We start from the raw sequence: 24,583 nt of genomic DNA, 5'->3' as shown, positions 1-24,583 counted from the left end.
GTCTTCCTTGTTCTGATTTACTTCACTTAGTATGATAATCTCTAGATCCATCTATGTTGCTGCAAATGGCATTATTTCATTCAAAAGCAGGGATTTTCAAACACCCTCTATTCCTATTTTTTTCTTTTTTTAGCAGAATCGTTTTTGCAAACAAACTCTAGGAGTAAGTTCAACATGCAAAATAGATAAGACGAAGTTCTTTGGTTTCAGGGAGAGGGAGACGGCTGAAGCCCAGTGAGTACAACTTTTTAAATCAGAAAATCGATAATATCATGATCTGAAACCTCAAATAGGAACATAGCCCACAAAGCCTATTTTGCTTTGGGTTTTTCTCTCTGCAGATACAACTGATACAAGACTCATTCTTTCAAAGACAATTCAAGACACAGCAATAACCCTCAAGGGGTGAAGAGACAAATGCCAGTGTTTATCATTAGTGAGTATAATTTTAATTCACATTATTTTATTTTTAATTTATGGCTTACAAAAATTCATATAACATAAATGGATGAAGAAATTGTAGCAGAAGAAAAATGAAGATAGAAAAGAAAATAAGATTAATCCAGAACCGAGGTTAGTACACAAAATATATTCAGTAGAGATGAGCCACAAATTTGGGCTCATGCATTCTAGTAGCAAATACAAAAAGGGAAATAAAAGCATTTATGCTACTCACAGGGTCATAAGATTAAAACAAACCAGTTGCTCAAGAGACATCCTTATAATCCTAAAACTGAGACTCAAGAGAAATTTTCCCCATGGGTACAGTAAAAACAGCCAACAGTCTCAAAGACTATTTTTTTAAATTCTTCTAATTGTAGGTAGCTGGCAGAACATCAAGTGCAATTCAATAGGTATTATTCTTTGGGGAGTCAAAAAACAGTGGTCCAGACAAGTAGCTCTCTCCTGGCTTAATCCAGGCACAGATAACTGAACATGTAGAGTGGTGAAACGGACGGACTGCATATCTTTCAGCCAGTCTTTCAGAAATGCTGATTGTTCTGCTCAAATAAGTTTTTTTTTTAAAAATAAAATTTATTTATTTATTTATTTATTTATGGCTGCGTTGGGTCTTTGTTGTTGCACGTGGGCTTTCTCTAGTTGCAGCGAGCGGGGGCTACTCTTTGTTGCGGTGCGCGGGCTTCTCATTGCAGTGGCTTCTCTTGTTGTGGAGCACAGGCTCTAAGCATGTGGACTTCAGTAGTTGCAGCACGCGGGCTCAGCAGTTGTGGCTCTCTGGCTCAGTAGTTGTGGCTCGTAGGCTCTAGAGCGCAAGCTCAGTAGTTGTGGCGCGCGAGCTTAGTTGCTCCGCGGCGTGTGGGATCTTCCCGGATCAGGGCTCGAACCCATGTCCCCTGCATTGGCAGGTGGATTCTTAACCACTGAGCCACCAGGGAAGTCCCTCAAATAAGTTTTTGATAAGTAGTGAACTATATGGAGTTTAAGAAAATAGTGACAAGGACCTGGAGTGGAGGTGTTTAATGTGGCTGACTGAGTGAAGGGTCTGTTTTTTCTTTGACAGTCAACAGACAGGGAGAGAGACTGCCATTCTCTTACAGAAGAGAAGTCTGTCATGTACATGCAGCTGTCTTCTGTCCTGAGACCAGCCTTCCCAGAGGGGTGAAATCATCTCAATTAATCAGTGTGGTTCCGATAGTAAAGCCAGTTTATTTATCAACCTACCCCAATAAAAATCATGTCATTTTTTTTTTTAGTACCATAGTACAGAAAACGCTCTAAAAAGTAGTTTTAAGTTTAGAGAAATACTTGTTTAATGCTTTTAAAGCTGAGTTTTTAAAAAGTTAAATAGTCAAAAGGTGGGTTCAAAGTAGAACATGTTAAAGAGCAAATAGAAATCAGGGACTAAAATCAAGAAAATAATCCCGTTACTGAAACAAAGGTAAAACTGAGTCTGTTTAAAGTAAAACTGGTAACTCTTTAGTAATGCTAAATTAAATGTCATTTTATTAACCTACCTTAATAATGTTGTTGAGAAAAAGTGTCAAACATAAAACCACAAATAAATGTAACAATAGTTTCCCAAGCCTATTAAGGAAGCTTCCAGTTTTCAGGTTTTTCTAGAAATTAAAAGAGTTGAGTTTCAATTTTTTAATTTTAATATAACTTCATAAACATTTAAGATGAGATTACTTAAGAATTTAAAACATTGGGTCATGCAACATATAGGGAAAATATAACCTAATTTTCATGAGGTTACATTGTCTTAAAATTTGTCTTTTTCTAATAGTAAATGAATCACTTAATAATAAGCTCCATATGATGAGGAAATGTGTCCTAGTCCTTTTTTTTTTTTAAAGACCTCTTCAACCAGAGTATGGAGTCGGCCACTTAGAAGATACTCAGCATATACTGAATGAACTTGATCCACTGATTCATCTTTTTATCCACTGATTCATATATCACAGACTATAACCCATTAAACAAAAGACCTATATAAAAAAAGTAAATTGTGCTCTTTGATACATAATAGTTTTCTTATAACCCTCAAATAACTTTATGGATTATCAAATATAATAATATCTAAACAGTTCAAATATGAGTGATGTTTATTTATAATTAAGGTTAAAAGGATAAGTGAGAAGTACAGTTTTTAATAGTCAACTAAAAGCCTGTTTTTAAAAATTTTGTGAAGATTTGTCCATAGCAGCTCTCACTCAAAAGACTAATAACAAAACGTATTTATTCTTCCCAAAATGGAAAACAAAACAGCTTCTTGAAATAAAAGTGCTTATGAGAAATGTTTCTCATATGCTTATAAGACAGAAAACAGGCTTTGCAACATTATTAAGGAAAAACAACTATCAAACTTTATGTAAATTTAAGAGATTTTAATTATATAATAAAGTCAAAAGATGAGGCCAATGTCAAACATGTTATTTATTCTAGGAAATACCTTTTTCTAAAGGTATTTATTTGGAATCTCAAAATTCTCAAAACAGAGTTAATTTTAACTCACTTAAAAATCAATAATATGATATGGAAGGATGGGGGAAAGAGTGGTGTTACTACTTCAAATAACAACAAGGTGTCCACCAACTTTAAAGACTGTGACAAACACATTTCCACAAGCAATATGTTCTTCTCACTCTTGAGTTCACACATGAAAAAAGTCAACATTTTTTCCTCTTTTATTCCAACTTCAAACCAATGGCAGTCAAACAAGTATCTCTGGCTAATCCTGAATTTAATTAAGATTCCAATTTTCTAAGAAATAATAAATGTCAAAACAAAGGGATGGCAGATCAGAAAGCTTGAAAACAAATGCTATACCATGCACTTCAAAAAAAGCAAATAATAGCCCTACTGCTTTTTAGTGGGAATTTGGTCATAAATTTTCCTTTGTATACTATATGAAAACAAGGTCTAAACAACCACACAATTAAAAAAAAAGTTTACTTTGATTAAGGACAAAAAAAAGTCCTACCTGAAGTTTTCTTGCAGTTAACACCGAAAGGTTAAAACTGATAAGCAATGATCCAAGAATCATGGAATTAAAAAACTGAAGAATGCAGACAAGGAGTAAACCTGTTAGCTGTATACCATACAGCCATGTCACCTGCAACAACCAAGGATTAGATGGTTAAACAGATTTTATCAAGAGACTCCCACATGCTGACAGACTGGTCCCTAGTTGGATACATCTCAAGTTATAAATAATGCAGAAAACACACCTAGCTTCAAGTAATACAATCTAAGAAAGGAAGATAGTAACTCTTTATTTACCTTTTAATTACAGAACATTTTAAACTTTATAACATTAAGAACAGGGATATATGAAGTAGAGGAAGCAAACAATGGTATAAATATATTCTAGAAATAGGCAAATGCTGTTTGTAGTCTTTAATTTTCTTCTAAATTCCTTTACAGTTATGGTCTATAGGTATTTTATTGTATTCCAACAATCAGTATTTTTATCGTACTCCATTAGTTCCCAATCTTCCCTAATGACTAATGATGTTGAGCATCTTTTCAGGTCCTTATTGAACATTTATATATCTTCTTCGGAGAAATATCTATCTAATCTCTTGCCCATATTTTAACGTTGAAAGAGTTGTAAGAATTCTTCATATATTCTGGAAATCCTTATTCAGATATATGATTTGCAAATATTGTCTCATATTTTGAGAGTTGTCTTTTCACTTTCTTGATGGTATCCTTCCAGGTACAAAAGTTTTTAATTTTGATGAAGTCCAATTCATCTATTTTTTTCTTTAGTCACTTGTGCTTTTGGTGTTATATCAAAGAAGGCTTGGGCTACTCCAAGGTCATAAGTATTTATTCCTATCTTTTTCTCTAAACATTTCATAGTTTTAGCTCTTAAAATCAGGTCTATGATCTAGTTTGAGCTAATTATTGTGTATGGTAAGAAGAAGGGGTCCAACTTCATTCTTTTGCATACAGATACCCAGTTATCACAGCACCATTTTTTAAATGGGGTTTTCCAATTTAAAAAAATTCTTTTTAATTTAATTTAATTTTTATTTATTTATTTTTGGTTGCATTGGGTCCTCGCTGCTGAGCGTGGGCTTTCTCTAGTTGCGGCGAGCTGGGGCTACTCTTTGTTGTGGTGCATGGGTTTCTCATTGCAGTGGCTTCTCTTGTTGCAGAGCTCAGGCTCTAGACGTGCGGGCTTCAGTAGTTGTGGCACGTGGGCTCAGTAGTCGTGGCTCGTGGGCTCTAGAGCGCAGGCTCAGTAGTTGTGGTGCACAGGCTCAGCTGCTCCACGGTATGTGGGATCTTCCTGAAGCAGGGCTTGAACCCCTGTCCCCTGCATTGGCAGGCGGATTCTTAATCACTGTGCCACCAGAAGTCCCATCACAGCACCATTTATTGAAAAGATTACTCTTTCTCCAGATTATCTTGACATCCTTGCTGAAAATCAGTTGACTGTTTATTTCTCGTCTCTCAATTCTATTCCATTGATTTATGTCTATTCTGCTTGTATCACACTGTCTTGATTACTGTAGCTTGGAAGTTAAGTTGTGAAATTGAAAAGTGTGAGTCTTCCAACTCTGTTCTTTTTCATGATCTTTTTCGCTATTCTGGGTCCCTTGAGTTGCCATATGAATTTTAGGATCAGCTTGTCGATTTCTGCAACTGGGATTCTGAGAGGAACCATATTCAATTTGTGGATCCATTTGGGGAGTATTGCCATCTTAACAATAGAAAGTCTTCCAATCCATGAACATGGGAAATCTTTCCAATTTATGCAGGTCTTTAAAACTTTCAACAATGTTCTGTAGTTTTCCGGGTGTAAGTCTGCACTTCTTTTGTTCAATTTATACCTACATATTTTACTCTTTTTGATTATTTTCCTTCTACGAAGTATTTGTATCTTTTGCTCCCTTTTCCATAGGGGTGTAAATATTTTCCTCATTAAATCTGTAGGAACTCTTTAAGCATAATGACTCATTCAGGAATACATTTTTTTTAAATAAAGCTTTTTTTGTCTTTATTTGGATTACGATGTTTTTTGATGCTGGCAGTCTTTTTTTACACCAAGTAGGAATATTTAGAGAAAAAAGAGCAGTTTGTGTTACAAGATTGCACAGTTTTATAAATGTACAGTCATCCTTTGGTATCTGTGGGGGACTGGTTTCAGGACCCACAGTGGATTAACAAAATCCTTGGATGTTCAAGTCCCATGGTCAGCCTTCTGCATCCATGAATTCAACCAACTGCAGAGGACTGTATATATTTATTGAAAAAATCTGTACATAAGTAGACCCACGCAGTGATACTCATGTTGTTTAAGGGTCAACTGTAATGATATCCTAGGTTCAAGAGAAACACTGCGGGTGATCAGCCAGAAATGTAATACTGAGCAGTACTGTATACTAGAAAGTTATGGATTATCAGTGGTACTTTTGATGTTCCTTCTCAGGTTCTATTAGTCCAGAGTTTAGAAACCAGGCAGCAATAATACATTCTTCCTATACAGAATAATCAAAATTTTCTTCAATGGCATGCTCATGCCCTTCATTATCATTCATAATTAAACATGGAGAGAATCAGAACTTTGGTATCAAAGTATGCTAACATTCAATGTTTAATGCTCCAAGGGAATTATGAAAGTCTGTAGTTTTACTATCTTTTGAAAGAACTAGCTTTTTATTTCACTAATTTTCTCTATTGTTTTTATGTTTTCAATTTCATTGATTTTTGTTCTTTTCTTTATTGTTTTCTTCCTTCTGCTTGAGTTGGGGTTATTGTGCTTTTCCTTTCCTAGTTTCATAAGGTGGGAGCTTGGTTATGGTTTAGATTTTTCCTCTTTTATAATGTGTGTAGTGGTACACATGTCCCTCTTAATGCTGCTTTAGCTGCACTACACAAGGTTTGATATGTTGCATTTTTGTTGTCAGTGAGTTCAGTGTTTCCTCAAGGCTTCCTCTTTGACCCATAGATTATTTAGAAGTGTGCTGCTTAGTTTCCAAATACTGGAAATTTTCTTATCTTTTTGTTGATTTCTAGTTTGAATCCATTGATTCAATCCATTGGGTATTCTGCTGTTGTTGGGTGGAATGTTCTATAAATGTTGGTTAGATCCTGTTAGTTGATGGTGTTGTTGAGTTCTATATCCTTAACGATTTCTGTCTGGTTCTCAATTGTTGAGAGAGAGCGGTGCTGAAGTCCTCAACTCTTTCTGGGTTTGTCTGTTTCTCCTTTCCGTTCTGTCAGTTTTTGCTTCACATATACTGTGGCACTGTTGGTTAGTACATGTACATTTAGGACTGCTATGTCTTCTTGGTGGATTAATACTTTTATTAGTATATACTATTCTGGTAATTTTCTTTGCTCTCATGCCTACATTACCTGATATTAATATAGCCACTCCTACTTTCTTTTGATTAATATTTGCATGGTGTATCTTTTCCTACCCTTTTACTTTCAATCTACCTATACTGTTTGTCTGAAGTGAGTTCCTTGTAGAAAACAACTGGGTTGTGCTTTTAAAATCTATTTTAACCCATCTCTGTCTAAATAGTTGTTATTTAGATCATTTACCTTTAATGTAATTTTAAAAACACCTTTATTGGAGTGTAATTGCTTTACAGCGTTGTGTTAGTTTCTGCTGTATAACAAAGTTAATCAGCTATGTGCATACATATATCCACATATCCCCCCTCCCTCTTTCTTGCATCTCCCTCCCACCCTCATCCCACCCCTCTAGGTGATCACAAAGCACTGAGCTGATCTCCCTGTGCCATGAAGCTGCTTCCCACTAGCTATCTATTTTACATTTGGTAGTGTATATATGTCCATGCTACTCTCTTACTTCGTCCCAGCTTACCCTTCCCCCTCCCTGTGTCCTTAAGTCCATTCTCTACATCTGCATCTTTATTCCTGTCCTGCCTCTAGGTTCTTGAGAACCATTTTTTTCTTTTTAGATTCCATATATATGTTAGCATACGGTATTTGTTTTTCTCTTTCTGACTTACTTCAATCTGTATGACGGACTTTAGGTCCATCTACCTCATTACAAATAACTCAATTTCATTTCTTTTTATGGCTGAGTAATATTCTATTGTATATATGTGTTATTATTGATATGATAGGTCTTAAATCTGTCATTTTATCATTTGCTGTTTGTTCACTCTGTTTTCCATTTCTGTTTTCTTTTCTGCCTTCCTGTGGGTAACTTGAATATTCTTAGAATTCCATTTTTACTTATTTATAGTATTTTTGAATGCATCTCTGTGTACATATTTTTAGTGGTTGTTCTGGGTTATTACATTATACATTCATAACTTATTACAGTCTACTAGTGTGGACATTTTACCAGTTTGAATCAAGTGTAGAAATTTTACCTCAATTTAAGTCCCTTTACTTTTCCCATTTACAATTGTCATAAATATTTCCTCTACATACACTGAGAACCATAAGACCATATTATTATTTTTGCTTCGGTTATCAAACATAATTTAGAACACTCAAGATGAGAGAGGAAGTTTATTATATTTATTCATATTTTTACTTTTAATTGCCTTTTCTCTCTTCCTGATGTCCCAACATTTCTTCTTTTATCATTTCCTTCTATTTCAAGAACTTCATTTAGCCATTTTTTTTTTCTACAGTAGGTCCACAGGTAACAAATTCTGTTAGTTTTCCTTCATCTGAGGATGTTTTGCTTTCCCTTTCTTTCCTGAAAGATATTTTTGCTGGGTATAGAATTCTGGGTTGACCATTCCATTCTTTCAGCACCATGGTTTCTGATGAGAAACCCACTGTCATTCAAACTGGTTTTCCCCTATAGGTATCATTTTTCTCTGACTGCTTTCAAGATATTTTCTTTATCTTTATTCTCCAGAAGTTTGATTATGATGTATCTTGGCATTGGTTTATTTGGGTTTACCATATTTGACATTAGCTCAGCTTCTTGATTCTGTAGGTTTTGCCAAATTTGGGAAGTTAAAAGTATTTTTTTCAAATACTTTTTCCAGCCTCACTCTCTTTCTCTCCTTTTGGGGTTCTGATTATATGAATTAGACTTCTCGTTATGGTCCCATAGGTCTCTGAAGCTCTGTTCATTTTTTCCAGTCTATTTTCTTGTTCAAATTAGTTCATTTCTAAATTGTCCTGTCTTCAAGTTCACTGATTCTTTCCTCTGACCATTCCAGTCTACTGTTGAGTCCATCTACTGAGTTTTGGGGGTTTTACAAAATTTATTTATTTTAATTAATTTATTTTTTGGCTGCATTGGGTCTTTGTTGCTGTGTGCGGGCTTTTCGAGGTCAGCGGGGGCTACTCTTCACTGCAGCCTGCAGGCTTCTCACTGCAATGGCTTTTCTTGTTGTGGAGCACGGGCTCTAGGCATGTGGGCTTCAGTAGTTGTGGCTCGCGGGCTCTAGAGTGCAGGCTCAGTAGTTGTGGCGCACGGGCTTAGTTGCTCTGCAGCATGTGGGATCTTCCTGAACCAGGGATTGAACCCACGTCCCCTGCATTAGCAGACGGATTCTTAACCAGTGCACCACCAGGGAAGCCCATCTATTGAGGTTTTTATTTTCATTATTGGAATTTTTCAGTTCTAAAATTTCCATTTGCTTCTTCTTTTTATCTTCTAAATCTTTGTTAAGAGTTCCTATTTTTCATTTGTTTCAAGTGTGTTTGTAATTGCTCAATGAGAATATTTTTATGATAGCTGCTTTAAATTCCTTGTCAGGTAATTCAACTTTTGTGTGCCTTGGTTTTGGCACCTGTTGATGGTCTCTGTTCATTCAAGAGATTTTCCTGGTTCTTAGTTTAACAAATGATCTTCAATTGTATTGTATTATGTTATGGAACTCTGAATCTCATGTAAATCTTCTGTGTCAGCAGACCTCTTCTGACACCATGCCAGCGTCATGCCACTGAGGAAAGGACACTGCCTCATTATTTCCAGATGGGTTTGGATGTCCAGGGTGACCTGGACACTTGACCTCCACTGACTTTTGGGGGGCAGGAGAAAGGGGTGTCTCATTACTGCTGGGTGAAGATGAAAGTTTGGGCTCTCTGCTGACACCATCCCGGTAGGTATGGGGAGGGTTGTCTCATTACCAATAGGTTGAAGTTGAAGGTTCTCCACATGGCATTCATGCTTCACCCTTTCTGGTCCTTTTGGCTTTTCTTTGGGCTTTTTTGGTTTGAGTCCATTGGTTTCTCCTGATTGCTGACTTTTCCAGTACCTAGTCTGAGATATATGCAGCAAAAAGAAAACCCAGTGAACTCATTGCCATGTTCTTCCTCTGGTTTCGAGGTCTCTAGGTGTAGTCTACTTTCTTTTCTCCACCTCTCAAAATCTCATGTTTGTTTTTTACATATTGTCTAGGGCTTTTAATTGTACTTAGTAGGAAGAATAAGGAGAAGTGCATTTACTTCATTTTGTCTGGAACCATACGGAGTACTTTAAAATTGCCTCTTAGGCATTGATCACTAATGTGTCTTGTTTTCATAACACGTAGTCTCCACATTCTTAGTCTTTAATGGAACAGAATTATATGCTTAGTAATAACATTTACTGTTCTGTTTTATATTTTAAAACCCTGTACACATTTCTCACTGAAAACTTGATCTTTTGATGGTAAGAGATTTTCCATCATCCATGAAAAGAAGATGACGTGTACTGAAAAAGATATTGCTTCTCTTGTCACCACATCAGGCTCTGAATTTGTATTACTTTTTTCTATAGCAATTGTTCTGACTCTTTCCCATTCAATATGATTAGAGATCAGTGATTCCAATTTATGAAGAAACTAAGGCTCCAATAAGTCATATCACTTGACAAAGTTTAAAGAGCTAGTTATTTTCAGAGTTGATAGTAGCAACTTGGTATTATAACCCAGGATCCTTTCATTATAATACTGTTCCTCCTTTAATTCTGATAGTTATAACTACTTCTAATGCCAACAGAGGTTCAAATATAAAAATTCAACGAAGCTTAGAACTGAATATGAAATAAATTAGCGGTATTATTCTTTAGTTTTGTGTGTGTGCCAAAATAGTACCTTTTATTCTGTTTTCCAATTTTTAAAAAATGAAAAAGAAAGAGATGTTCATTACAGAAACATTCAAGAGGTCTAAAGAACAAAAAGAAAATAAGAGCATCACTCACATAGCTGACTGCTAATACTTTAATGCATATGTTTCTGGAAACTTTCCTCTCTCTATACATGTTTTATTTTTTAAAAAGGGAGAAGGAAAACTAATGGTTATATATAACTAACACTGTGTTACACAGTTAAGACGTGTTTATTTAACAATACCCTATTGCTATTGACTTAGGTCATTTCCAGACTTTTCTTATTACAGTCCAGCTAAAATGAACATGTTTGATTATATCCTTAGGATAAATTTCAAGAGGTCAAAATTTGGTGAAAAGACATACATGTTTTCTTAGGCTTTTGATACCTACTGTGAAAATACACTACAGAAAAATTATATACTAGGAAAAAAATTTTATATATATATTTTCATAATGGCTCAATATTATTTATTTTTATTTATTTCTTCTTCCATTTATTAATTTATTTTTTATGTTAAAATGTACAATGTTCTTTTGAACATACTTGTTAGAAAGGGGGGAAAAGTGATATCACATATGAAGAGACTAACTGGCCTAAGAGTGTATGACAAGAAGAAATACAAAGGTATCTAGGCACCTCTTCCCCTTAGCTTGCAAGTCTCCACGAACAAAGCATAAAGAGTTTACAAAACAGGAAAGCAAATGTAAACAGACAGCAACAGACTCAGCTTCATTTGTACATACAGCTTTTAGAGGCATGTGGGCTCTATTATCATTATCTAATACCATATATATACACACACAGATACATATATTATACACCCCCACACATACATACACATTTTAACTTTGGCTTATCCACCTGCTTTCTTTTTTTAATTAAAAATATTCTTAATTTTTTAATTTTTATTTTATATTGGAGTATAGCTGATTAATGATGTGTTAGTTACAGGTATACAGAAAAGTGATTCAGTTATACCCATAGAAGTATCCGTTCTTTTCCACATTTTTTTCCCATTTATCCACCTGCTTTCTTTACTGTATTTTACCTTCATATCTTCCCCTCTCACACTCCATCCAAATTCTAGTCTCCTCATTTTTGGTCCACCTCTAGCAGTTCATTTCTGTGAAACCTTTCTAGCTGAAAAAGAAGTCTCCTCTTCTAGACTTCTGGCACTTACCGTTACTACAAGTTGACATCTATAGATATACAGACATCCCTCTAATTGTACAGACATATTTATTTCCTAAGCTAGATGGCAAACTCCCTGTGGATGGGACAATGTCTTATACAGGTTGGAATCTTCTGTAGTGCCTATCCTATTGTAATGACTCAGTAGATAGATAATATATATGTGTTGGTTGACTTTAATGTTTCCTAATTCACATTCAGTCAGTTTCCAAAGATTGTTGCATCTCTTTTGACATGGAATATGTGAGTACACCTCTTCTCTATTAGATTATATTGCTGCCTTAGATCTGGTGATAATATTTTATGATACTTGGAAAATATTTAAGTTACTGTTACTTTGGAATAGTAACTATGAGCCACTTAAAAACATACACAACACATTAAAACACATTTCTGCACATGACAAAAACAATGCAGTCACATGACAGCAGCACACACTGGGAGACAAACAATGGTTTCCTTTATAATTTCCTTATTGCATATGTGACCTCTAACCAATCAACAGGGATTCACACCCCGTATGGGTAAATGTTACTATGAAAATTTTACGAACTACCACAGAAAAGCTGTTTTACACCCATTGATTTCCATGGGGAAAAAAAAGGTGGGACAATACACAGTAATAAAGTTTAAAATATAAGATAGCTATTTTAAAATGTAAGTCAACTCTATAAAGGACAACTGATTTAGACATTTGTGCTCCCAATAAATCCCATCTTTTTTTTAAGGCCACGCCACATGTGGGATCTTTGTTCCCTGACCAGGGATCGAACCTGTGCTCCCTGCAGTGGAAGTGCGGAGCCTTAACTACTGGCCTGCCAGGGAAGTCCCGAAATAAATCCATCTTTTTTTTTTTTTTTTTTTGTCGTACGCGGGCCTCTCACTGTTGTGGCCTCTCCCGTTGCAGAGCACAGGCTCCGGACACACAGGCTCAGCGGCCATGGCTCATGGGCCCAGCTGCTCCGCGGCACGTGGGATCTTCCCGGACCGGGGCACAAACCCGTGTCCCCTGCATCGGCAGGCGGACTCTCAACCACTGCGCCACCAGGGAAGCCCAAATCCATCTTTTAATGTAAAATAAGCAGAATAAAAATTAAGATGGTCAAACTAGGCTGCATAAATTACTCAGCTTCAACTGACTGCAGCATATTTACATTATAGCTAAGAAGCAGCTTCAACTTTATTATTAAGCATATTTTGTGTGCATATATTATGTGCATATTTTGAGCTCATTCTATCATATAAAACATTAAACAACCACCATCTCAACTGAGAAAAGAGAGCAAACCTTACCTTCACTGCTGGCAGCATGTCCAAGGAGTCCAGTATGAACAGCACTAATGCTTGCATCAGCATCATAAATTGATTAAATTGCCATGTTAGACTAAAGAGAAAAGTTGATATGAAAATGGCAAGAAGTGTCAGCCTCTGTAAAAAGAAAATCTTTGTATAATTTACAGGTCTCTAGTAATAAAAAGCCTCTCAGACAAGTGTTCTCAAGAGCAGCCAATATCTCTATAAACCAAACAGAAAAACTATGAACTGTTGCTCTGAAAACTCTTGCATTTGTTATTTAAGTTCTAAATATCCTAAAGTGACACTTTGCATATAAATATTCACATATGGTATGTGTACTCCATATTATCATGGAGGCGATAATGCACCAAATCACATCTCAAGAGCAATGGCTTAAAAATTCTGACCATTTTGCAGAAATTTTGTGTGGGTTTGCCGCAATTGTTTAAGGGCAGATGATGTAGAGCACATTTTTAACATCAAAAATGAAAACATTTTCTTTGCAAAGTAGGAACAGGTTTAGAAAAAGAAAACTTAATTTAACTCAAGTTAAAAAACTGGTCATGGAATAAGAACTATTAACATGCACTTGGACACTATGAACATCACATTTTCTGAAGCTTCTAAGATAAAATTGGAGAACTAAAAATATATACAAAGTATTATAAAAACTTACTTGAGAAAGGGGCTGTAAGTTTGGTCTCAGGAAATATGTAATTGCTGCTATCTGAATTGCAAAGAATGGCAGCGCCCAATTCTCTCTCAGTGGGATGGTAAACTCAACCCTTGTGGTATCTATTCTGCACAAGGAAGACACAAAGGGCCAAAGTAGTAATTTTTACTAGCATTACCTCAAAGATTTCCTAAAGTGAAAGACATATTACGTTAAGTATATTTAGATTTTTGTCCTTGGTTCTCAATGATTTGCCCTTATCATCATCATCATCACGCCTGCAACATAAAACGGGCATTGAGAAAATTTAACTAACCTGTCCACAGGTATGCAGTGGTAGAACTGGGGTAGAACTGGTAGTTCTTTATACTTGAGTCTTAATTTTGTCATTGATTAATAACTTTTAAGAGCTCCTTGACTCCCCTAGAATGTGAACCCCCAGAGGGCAAGTGTAGTTGTTTTCAACTTTGTACACCTAGTACCAAGAACGATCCCTATACATACTAGGAATCCAATAAATGTTTTATTTACTTTTAATAGAAACAATAAATTTGACTTTATTCTTTTTTAAAAATTTATTTTTTGTTGAAGTATAGTTGAAATACAGACTTTTATTTACTCTTAGCAGGAATAATATGTTAGATTAAAATGTTAAGAGCGGGCTTCCCTGGTGGCACAGTGGTTGAGAGTCCACCTGCCGATGCAGGGGACATGGGTTCGTGCCCTGGTCCGGGAAGATCCCACATGCCACGGAGCGGCTGGGCCCGTGAGCCATGGCCACTGAGCCTGCGCGTCCGGAGCCTGTGCTCCGCAGCGGGAGAGGCCACAACAGTGAGAGGCCCGCGTACCACAAAAAATAAAATAAAATAAAATAAAATGTTAAGAGGCAGCATAATATAGTGATCTCATACTCTGCATTTGAATTCTGACCAAGACTTAGCTCCATGTGTGCACGTGTGTGTGTGTGTGTGTGTGTGTGTGTGTATGCCTTGATCTATATATAAATATATATGCCTATAAAAATATTCTCATATATATATATATATACACATGTACACATAACTTAACCTTTATATATATATATATATATTTTATATATATTTATATATATATATAATGTATATGTATAAAAGTTAACCTTTTAAGCTTCAATTACCTCACTTCTAAAATAGTAATAATAATAGTACCCACTCTACAGGGTTGTTAAAATAATACATATAAAATATGATGTAAAGTGCTTGGCATATAGTAAGCACTCAGTAAGGTTATAATAAAAAGTAATTTGTTGAGGATTACAACATAAAATCAACATCAGAATTCATGTTCAAATTTTAAGACTGCTACTGACTATTGGTGTTGCTTTTAATAGGTCAGGCAATAATTCGATTTATCTCAAATATGTTTTTTAAAAATGCTATTTCATAATGCTCCAGGATTTGGAAATTAATAGATATTAATTAAATAATGTAAGAACTTCCTTACATTTGTACAGTGCTTTATACTTTGCTAATTATGGGCTGCATACAATCTTATTGAGGTTGATAATAAAGATATTAATAAACCTTTTAAGAGATGAGATTTGTGGCTAGAGAAATACTGATCACACAGCAAGTTGGTAATAGAATTGGGATTATTATAGATGACTCTCTTGACTTACCACTCAATGTTTTCTTCCTCAGCTGTAGATATACATAAGTAGGACTTTCTACCTTACTAAATAAGAAAAACTCCACTAGGTAACCCAAAGAGAAAATACTCCACACAAAATGTGGCAGAACAACCTTCTTTAAACTGGAAATGAAGTAACTTCTTTTTAACTTATACCTTAGAAAGGGAGAAGGGAACACTGATTCCAACTCACCTATTTGTGACATACCAGAAAGTTGCTAAGAGTCCTGATAGCCACGTACCACTCAGGAGCCAGCTGGTTATGTAAAGAGCTGTGACATAAATTGCTTGGAGTCCAAATAAGGTGTAAATATAAAAATAAACTGGCTCTATATATTTCTGTAAGGGAAGGATAAAAAACGTCTGTTAAAGAAGCCCTACTCCCTCTCATTGCTACTTACAAAATATGACAGTGGAAATTTAATATTCAGAAGCTTGGTATTAATTCCAAGAAATAAGCGTACATCACTCCTTCCTGTGTAAAAATATGCTAGCAGCCTTTCTTCTCAATACAAAAGCAGAAAAGGAAGACCTAGAGAATTCTGGCTTCATTTTTTTTTAAAGTATTTATTTATTTATTTGGCTGCACTGGGACTTAGTTGCGGCACGTGGGATCTTTAGCTGTGGCCAGCAGGATTTTTAGCTGCGGCATGCAGGCTCTTAGTTGCGGCATGCGGGATCTAGTACCCTGACCAGGGATCAAACCCAGGCCCCCTGCATTGCAAGTGCAGAGTCTTCACCACTGGACCACCAGGGAAGTCCCTAGTTTCATTCTTTAGACGAGTTTTACACCTAACTTCATCCAGTATTACCTTATTCACATGAGAAGTGGTCACTGTGATTTGCTAACTTTCCAGGTTTTTGTTTTTTTATTTCAAAGATAAATGAGGAGTGATCACATGTTTCCAAATGAAAATATTTATCAGCTTCTAGACTGCATACTTATAAGCCTGGAAGCATCTATATGTAAAAATATCTTATAAAATATAAATAAAAAGCAAAATTCACAATATGTATGGAGAAAATTAGGATACTACTATTTTTATACCAAGCCGTTGAAGATCAGAAAAACATACGTGAAACATTCAACTTAAAATGTCAGACTTTGACTTTCATCTAATATTAAATTCAATGTCACAGAACACAACATACCTGTATGGGTAGAACTCTATATAAAATACTGAGAAAAACCTCTTGGTAAATATTCATTCGTTGAAGGAGGTTAATTGTCCTCATAGATTCGGTTTTGTTATCATATATTAAGCCATGAAAACCTAAGATTGATATTTGAAAATTCAGTAAAAGATAATTATAATTAAATTATTCATTCAAAACTATTCATAGATTCTTTAGTATACGCCAGAGAATGTGCTAGGTGTTGGGGATATAATAGTCCTATCCATGAAAAGCATACCATATATTAGATGGACATTACTTAAATGTTTACACAAACATAGGTAAATTATAACTTCTGTGATGTAACAGAAGAACTGTATGATTCTTCTACAGAAATTTGGGCAAGAGGATTTTATATTTCCCTGCTCTGCCTTCCTGCCATGAGACCTGTAGTACCTCCTTTGGGAGAGTATATGAAGCCTCCCTCCCACCCCCAGGGATGGGTTTGGCCATTTGACTTGCTCTGACCAATGGCAGGTGAGTGGATGTGACACAGGTCACATCTGAGCAGAATCTTTAAGAGGCAATGCATGCTTCCACCAGCAATCTTACTCTTTCCCTCTGCAGTGCTAACAGTATGTTCCACATAGGGGCTGGATAATGAGAGTGAGAAATACATCTGTTGTTATAGAATTCCATTGTTATATTGAGGTCATTTGCTACTGTAACCAAGCCAACTAATTAACAGAAGGTATGAACAGTTCACAAAAGAAGACATGCACACAGTCCTTACGCATCTGAAAAGATGCTCAACCTCACTCCTACTAGAACTGCAAATTAAAACTACACTAAGATATCATTTCTCACCAAGCAGCTTGGAAAAAAATCAAGAAGTCTGACAATATACTCTGTTAGTGAGGCTGTAAGGCTCTTTCATACACTGTAGTTGGGAATGCAAAATGGTATAATCCCTATGGAAGAGAATTTGGCAACACCTAGCAAAATTACATGTGCATTTACTCTTTGATCCAGGAAGCCCATGTCTAGGAATAGATTCCAAAGACAGACTGGCAAAAAGACAAAATGACATAGGTACAAGTCATTCCTGCAGTGCCATCTGTAAAAGCAAAAGATCAGAAACAATGCCAAAGTCCATCAACACGAGGTGTTTTGGACTGAAATGTGTCCCCCCAGATTCCTATGTTGAAGCCCTAACCCCAATGTGTCTGTATTTGGATAGCGTCTACAAGGAGGTAAAAAGGTTAAGTGAGGTCATAGGGTGGGGCCTTAATCTGATAGGACTGGTGTCCTTATAAGAAGAGGAACCAACAAGAGAGGGCTCTCTCCCTCCCTCTGTGCACACAGTGGAAAGGCCTTGTAAGGACATGGCAAGAAGGTGGCCATCTACAAGCCAGAAAGAGGCTTCACCAGAAACCAACCCTGACAGTACCTTGATCGTAGACTTCTGGCCTCCAGAACTGAAAGAAAATAAATTTGTACTGTTTAAGCCACCCAGTCTGTGTTATTTTGTTACGGCAGTCCTACTAGACTAATACAGGAGTGTTATGGACTGAGACTTTATATGCCCCCCTATGTTGAAGCCCTAAGCCCCCCCCCACAATGTGATGGTATTGAAGATGAGCCTTTGGGAAGTAATTAGGTAGAGACAAAGGTTATAAGAGGGGGACCCTCATAATGGGATTAGTGCTCTTATCAGAAGAGACACTGGAGAGCTTGCTCTCTGTCTCTGCCTTCCATGTGAGGATGCAAAGAGAGGTGGCCAGCAACAAGCCAAGAGAGTCCTCACCAGAACCCAACTGTGCTGGTACTCTGATCTTAGACTTCCAGCCTTTGGAGCCGTGAGAAAATAAATTTCTGTTTTTTTAAGCCACCCAGTCAATGTTAGTTTGTTATGGCAGCCCGAGCAGACAAAGACAAGAAGGCTACTTGAATAAAGTTATGGTTACCCACACCAAGGAGTACTATGCAACTGCAAGAAAATAAGTAAGTAAATAAATAAGGAATATCATGATACTCTACTATAGAGTGATCAAGATTTCAGTCAAGTGAAAAAAGCAAAATAGAGGACAGTGTATACAGTAAGCAGGGTTTTTTCTGTAATAAAAGGGAAAATATGAATATATAAAGTATTTGCTTATATTGAAAATACTAACTGTAGAAGAATAAACCAAAAACGAATACAAATAGTTACCTAAAGAGTGAGGAAAGAAACAGGGTGGAGGTGACAGGGATGGAGGTGGACTTCCCTGAATGCTCCCTGTTTTATAGTTTTGACTTTGGAACCATGTAAACATTTTTTTAGTAAGTATAAAAAATATATAAAAATTTTTAACAAAGCAATCACTGAAAACCAAAAGCAAGATAAAACAAAGAAACCTACTGAGTTGGTAGCTTGGTCACATAAAAAGAACTCTTTCCAGTGTTCCTGGGAATAGAGGAATGTGACTGTAAATTCCTAGTAGGCTACATCCTAAGGACAAAAAGAATTACAAAGACAGCTTGAACTGTTTTCAGGCAATCACACTGTTAGTAGCAATATTATCATTGCTACACTGAAAGTATTATACATAGCAGCATAAAACAAATAAGTGATAATGTCATAGAAGCCAAAATTTTCAACTTAAAGAAAACAAGATACAAATATAAAGTCAAAAAAGTAAAAACCTTATTATCCTAATTTTGAACTAAAAATAGCTCTATTCATATTTTCTTTCAGGAAAAAAAATCGCATTTCCTACTCTGCTCACTAAAGGTCTGGAAACAAGGACCAAACTAGTAGCAATAAGTGCCTCTAGTACCCAGATTGTGGTCTCTAAATAGCCACTAAAGAGAACTGGGGCTCCTTGGAGAAACAGCTGATTCTAGGTCACGGGTAGGAAAAACACAAAATGGGCTTGAAACATCTTGTCATGCCAAAGGAGTTTTCAAAGGCTATTGGAGTCATGTCAAAAAGACAGCAGTTGGTGGTTAAGAATCCACCTGCCAATGCAGATGACAAGGGTTCAAGCCCTGGTCCGGGAAGATCCCACATGCCACAGAGCAACTAAGCCCATGTGCCACAACTACTGAGCCTGCTCTCTAGAGCCCACGAGCCACAACTACTGAGCCTGTGTGCCACAATTACTGAAGCCTGCAGGCCTAGAACCCGTGCTCTGCAACGAGACAAGCCACCGCAACGAGAAGCCTGTGCACCACAATGAAGAGTAGCCCCAGCTCGCCGCAACTAGAGAAAGCCCGCACAGCAACGAAAAACCCAACGCAGCCAAAAATAAAAATTAAAAAAAAAAGACAGCAGCTGATTTGAAGGGCATCCCACTGGCCAAAGACTGGACAACTTGTTATAAGAAGAATAATGCAAAGATTGAAACAAATGAAATATGTTAGAAATCCATGTGTTTATGATAATATTTAAAAAGCAAACCTTTAGGGGATGCTAGAGAGGTAACTCATTCTAAAACAAAAGGAAAGGATCAATACTTATCCCACCTTTCCTTTAGGAACTGACATTCTGGGTTGCCAAATAGTTGATGAGAAAACATTTTTATTTAGAGAGGAAGTCCATCTGATAATGATGGAAGGAATTACAGAATCAGAATATCACCATGCTATAGTCCTTATGCAATGAACAGATTTAAGTAATGATCATCAATGGTTGTAAACCTAGGTGAAAGGCTAACTAAGAACTTAATAATGGATGGCCCAGTCTAAACTCCAAAAGAATGAGCTGCACATTATGTACCCCCTGATGTGGAAGTGTACAACACCATCTAGGAAGTATTCTTGCCAAAAAGCAGAACCTAAATCTGAGCAAGCCTCTAGATCTAACTGCCAATTAAGAGGAAATTCAGACAACAGAGAAACACTGAATGGCACCATTGGGGCTCCACCAAAATCCAGAAAGTGGAAAACTCTCAGACAAAGCAATCAGTGTTTCCAGTGAAGAATTACAAGAAAAAAAGATGGTGAGGAATCTATAGCTTAAAAGAAACAAAGACATAGCGAAAGACTGCAATGTATGAGCTTTATTTGGATTTCAAAAACTACATTAAAAATCTATAAGAGGAAAATGAGAATATTGAGTAGATATTTGATATTAAGTAATTTCTTAATTGTGATAATGACAACTTGGTTATGTTTATAAAAGGGAGTTGCCATTCTTTAGAAAAATATACTGATATATTTACAGATGAAGCAATATGATGTCTTGGAGTTACTCCAAAATTATCCAGGTTGAGGATGGGGGTAGAGAGGAAACAAGATTGGTCATAATCTGGTAACCACTGTAACTGAGTGATACTTGAGTGCAAATCCATTAGAGGATTTTCTCTACCGTTTTATATATTTGGAAGTTTCTAAAAGAATAATCTTAACAAATAACTTAAATGAATTGAAACAGATCAACCACTGAGTTCATAGTGATACTTAGAAAGAAAATACTCATTATTCACCTTTAGAGCTGAGGTTTTCAACTTCAACACTACCAGTATTTTGACATTTTGGTCCCGATAATTCTTGTTGTTGGGGGGACTGTCCTGAGCACTGCAGGATGTTTAGCAGCATCTCTGCCCTCTACTCACTAAATTCCAGTAGCACACTCACCCTCTCCCCGCTGAAGTGTAACAATCAAAACCATCTCTGGACATTCCAGATGTCCCCCAGGGACACAAGTGCCCTTCAGTAAGAACCCCTGCTTTGGGGAATGCTAGAGAAGCAACTCATAATTTTGAGAACTTGTAAGTACAGCTGATTCTCATTACTCACCGCAGTTATGTTCTATAAAATTGCAATGAAAACTGTATTAGCAATACTGAATGAGTAGGAAATACAGGGTTACTTTCCTACAAGCTTCTGGTCATGCATTTTTATCAACTGATCAACACATGACCTTGATTTATATGAGTTTTTGTCTAAAGACACCTTTAGTATATATTGTTGATTCATTAACACTTAACTCATGGCCGATAGCACTCTCACACCTGAACAACGCTTATCTAACACACGTTATTTTCTCTGTATGCCTTCACCATAGCCTTCTTGCACTTAGGAAAACTAGACAGCACTGCAGCACTATGCTTGGGGGCCACTTTAAACAGGAAAATCACCAACGAAAACCACAAAAATGCAAAAAAAACCATGGCGCTAAACAGACTGTGAAAATGACTCTGTAGTCTGAGAGCTGAAACACGAAAGCACTGCATCACCTTATTTGACCTCAGCTGGGAACACACGTATCAAGCAACTAAAAATTTTCACTGCTGCGCACATGCCCGTGAATGACTGTGAAAGCACCAGGACTACTGATTCTGGGGTTACAAATAAGTTTCAGAGAGTAGGTGAATTTGCAAATACAGAATCCATGAATAATGAGGATCAACTGTATGGGGGAAAAATCAACACTTATCCTGCCTTTTTTGATAAACTGTAGCTTGGGGTAATCAAATAGCTGATGAGAAAAAGGTTTTCTATCTAACAGAGTTCCAGCTAATAAATGCAGGAGGAATGAGAGTCACTTCTGTAACTCTATTGAAATAATGGACAGAGGCAATAGTCATCAATGGCTACTAAAACCATTAAGTGCAAGGCTGGTGAGTAATTAACCTTATTATGTGTGAATGCAACTATCCACACAGGAATCAACTGATTAACTTTTATGGCACTAAAAGAAAGGCAACCAAAATTTCAAGTCTCCTATCGTGATAAAATTAGAAGTACAAACGTTGCCCATGAAGAATTCTTGCCAAAAATATATCTGATTCCAAACAAAGCCTAGAAAAAGGCAATTCTCTGTTATATGCACCCATATTAAGCATACAAAGCATATATTGAGTACGAGAGACCCTTTTGGAGGGTTCCATTAAATGGAGTAAAGGTAAAGAGTATGTACTCTAAACCACTTAGAAACACAGAAAATGTGGGAAAATGGTAACTGCAAAATAAAGGAATGAATGGGGGCACTGGGGACAAAAAAGACAACTGTAATTGTCATTTGTACCACCAAAACGTCTCCTGTTTTCAGACAATACTCCTTTCACATACAAAGACCTTTTCCAAAATGACCATGAAAACAATTAACAGCAAAACCAAGAAATTGTGAACAGATAATTTGGGATGGAGGAGAGCTGAGAAGCAAGGAGAGGAGAACTACATAAAATATTACATAACTTCTTCCAAAGCAAAACATTTTCATGGATTGATTATGTTAACAAAGAAAAAAACTATACAAGTTCAAGGAAAAACTACACAAGATCTATAAAGCATTTAGAATGCATTAGTGCCAAAGTATATTTTAGCAGAAATATTGAAAAGAATGCAGTAGACCCCAAATAAAACTTAGTTGTGATTACCTTGCATGAGGGTTGGAGCCTGCAGCATCTGCTTGTAGTAGGAGTAATACAGTCCACATTCTGTTCTGAATGAGATTTCTCGCTCCACTTCCTGAAATAAAGTTAGGTCTACTGGGTTTACATGACCTAGTTTTGTTTAAATATCTATTGTCACTGTAGAAACAGGATACAGAACTACAACTTAAAAGAAAAACACAAAAACAAAAACCTCTGACAATAGTCTTAAGAAATCTTGGCAAATAAAAACAATAAAAGGCTGATAATTATTGAAGCTGGGTGTATATTATAGGGGTTTATTTTACTATTCTATTTTTGTGGATGTTTAAAATTTCCTATAACAAACCATTTTTAACAATGGAGAAAACTAGTTCCATTTAAGTTAATGTTTCAGAGTTAACGTTTTTAATTTCATACAAATTAAAACCTTAAAAAAGTACCACCATTCTTATGTAATATTAGTGAAAAACAAAATAGGGACAGTAGAAAAAAGTCCCTCAAATAAAAAGAACTATAACTGCATTAGACACCTGCCTAAAAGCTAACAATATTATATAATATTATATAAGATTAATAATTTTCTTTTTATTCTAAGAATACAAGGTATTCTTAGTAAAATGGGGCAGACCTTTTACATGTTAATTTTACTTTGACAAGTGTAACCTTGGTGGAAAGATGTTCATGTAGGATACAAGAAATATTAAACATGGATGCAAGAAATATTAAACTGCTTTTATATAAATATTCAATTTTAGAAGAACTGAAAATTTAAAGTAGTAGCTATTAGTCAATTTGGTTGTAAGGTGCTTTTATGAAATTTAAGATTTAAATCAGTAATATAAAATATGGAGGCAACTGGTAATAAGAATGGGGAAGACTTTCTGGAATAATCCTATTAATACTCTTAGATCCTATATTTCATATATATATATAACAGTATAAATGAACAAAAAATTATAACCTATGTCATTATAGATTCTTTTACCCCAGTGTTCAAAAAACCAGGTTCTGGGGCTTCCCTGGTGGCGCAGTGGTTGAGAGTCCGCCTGCCGATGCAGGGGACACGGGTTCGTGCCCCAGTCCGGGAAGATCCCACATGCCGCGGAGCGGCTAGGCCCATGTGCCATGGCCGCTGAGCCTGTGCGTCCGGAGCCTGTGCTCCACAACGGGAGAGGCCACAACAGTGAGAGGCCCGCATACCGCAAAAAAAAAAAAAAAAAAAAAAAAAAAAACCAGGTTCTGCAACACACTGTCTAAAATGTAATATCATCTATGTTTTTTCCTATATAGCGGATCCATATTCCACAAACCCAACTTTACTGGTGGAGGATGATAAACATTGAATATCTTACTTTCTAGTGGATAAACTTCTTTTAGCACATCTTTGTTTTCCCCTACCTCCAATTATTTTTCAAATAGTAATAAACATTTCATTAAAAGAACCAGTCATGCTATTTATCTTCAGATCTGGAAATTATTTAATGTACTTCCTTCTGCCCTTAAGATATTTAAAAAGGGACTTCCCTGGTGGTCTAGTGGTTAAGAATCCGCCTTCCAATGCAGGGGATGCAGGTTCGATCCCTGGTGGGGGAACTAAGATCCCACATGCCGTGGGCCAATGAAGCAACTAAGACCCGACGCAGCCAAAAATACATAAATAAATTTAAAAAAAAGATATTTAAAGAAATACTTCTCCTACCCTTTAAAAAAGTATTATAAATTAATTCACGAATAGAGCATTGAAGAAATACTCAACT

General features: G+C 36.2%; 1 protein-coding gene across 6 annotated transcripts in view; it reads right to left on the bottom strand.

The window, feature by feature from the left end:
- The window catches only part of DPY19L3 (dpy-19 like C-mannosyltransferase 3), a 74,646-nt gene that overhangs the window by 25,138 nt on the left and 24,925 nt on the right, over positions 1-24,583 (bottom strand). For 5 of the 6 annotated variants that reach the window (XM_081216909.1, XM_081216907.1, XM_081216910.1 and 2 more), the window contains 7 exons: positions 22,830-22,920; positions 16,501-16,622; positions 15,542-15,687; positions 13,684-13,807; positions 13,005-13,139; positions 3,446-3,577; positions 1,977-2,078 (listed from right to left, as the gene is read on the bottom strand). In XM_081216909.1, the coding sequence (XP_081073035.1) occupies positions 1,977-2,078; positions 3,446-3,577; positions 13,005-13,139; positions 13,684-13,807; positions 15,542-15,687; positions 16,501-16,622; positions 22,830-22,920 (852 nt within the window). Of the gene's footprint in view, positions 1-1,976; positions 2,079-3,445; positions 3,578-13,004; positions 13,140-13,683; positions 13,808-15,541; positions 15,688-16,500; positions 16,623-17,914; positions 17,943-18,865; positions 18,956-22,829; positions 22,921-24,583 lie in introns of those variants that run through there. The other variant, XM_081216912.1, reaches the window with a different exon arrangement.

The sequence above is a fragment of the Mesoplodon bidens genome (genome assembly GCF_964165515.1).
Source record: "Mesoplodon bidens genome assembly, chromosome: 18".
In the NCBI taxonomy this organism is placed as follows: Eukaryota; Metazoa; Chordata; class Mammalia; order Artiodactyla; family Ziphiidae; genus Mesoplodon; species Mesoplodon bidens.
The sequence above is the reverse complement of the archived record's forward strand: the minus strand, read 5'-3'. Positions and strand labels throughout refer to the sequence as shown.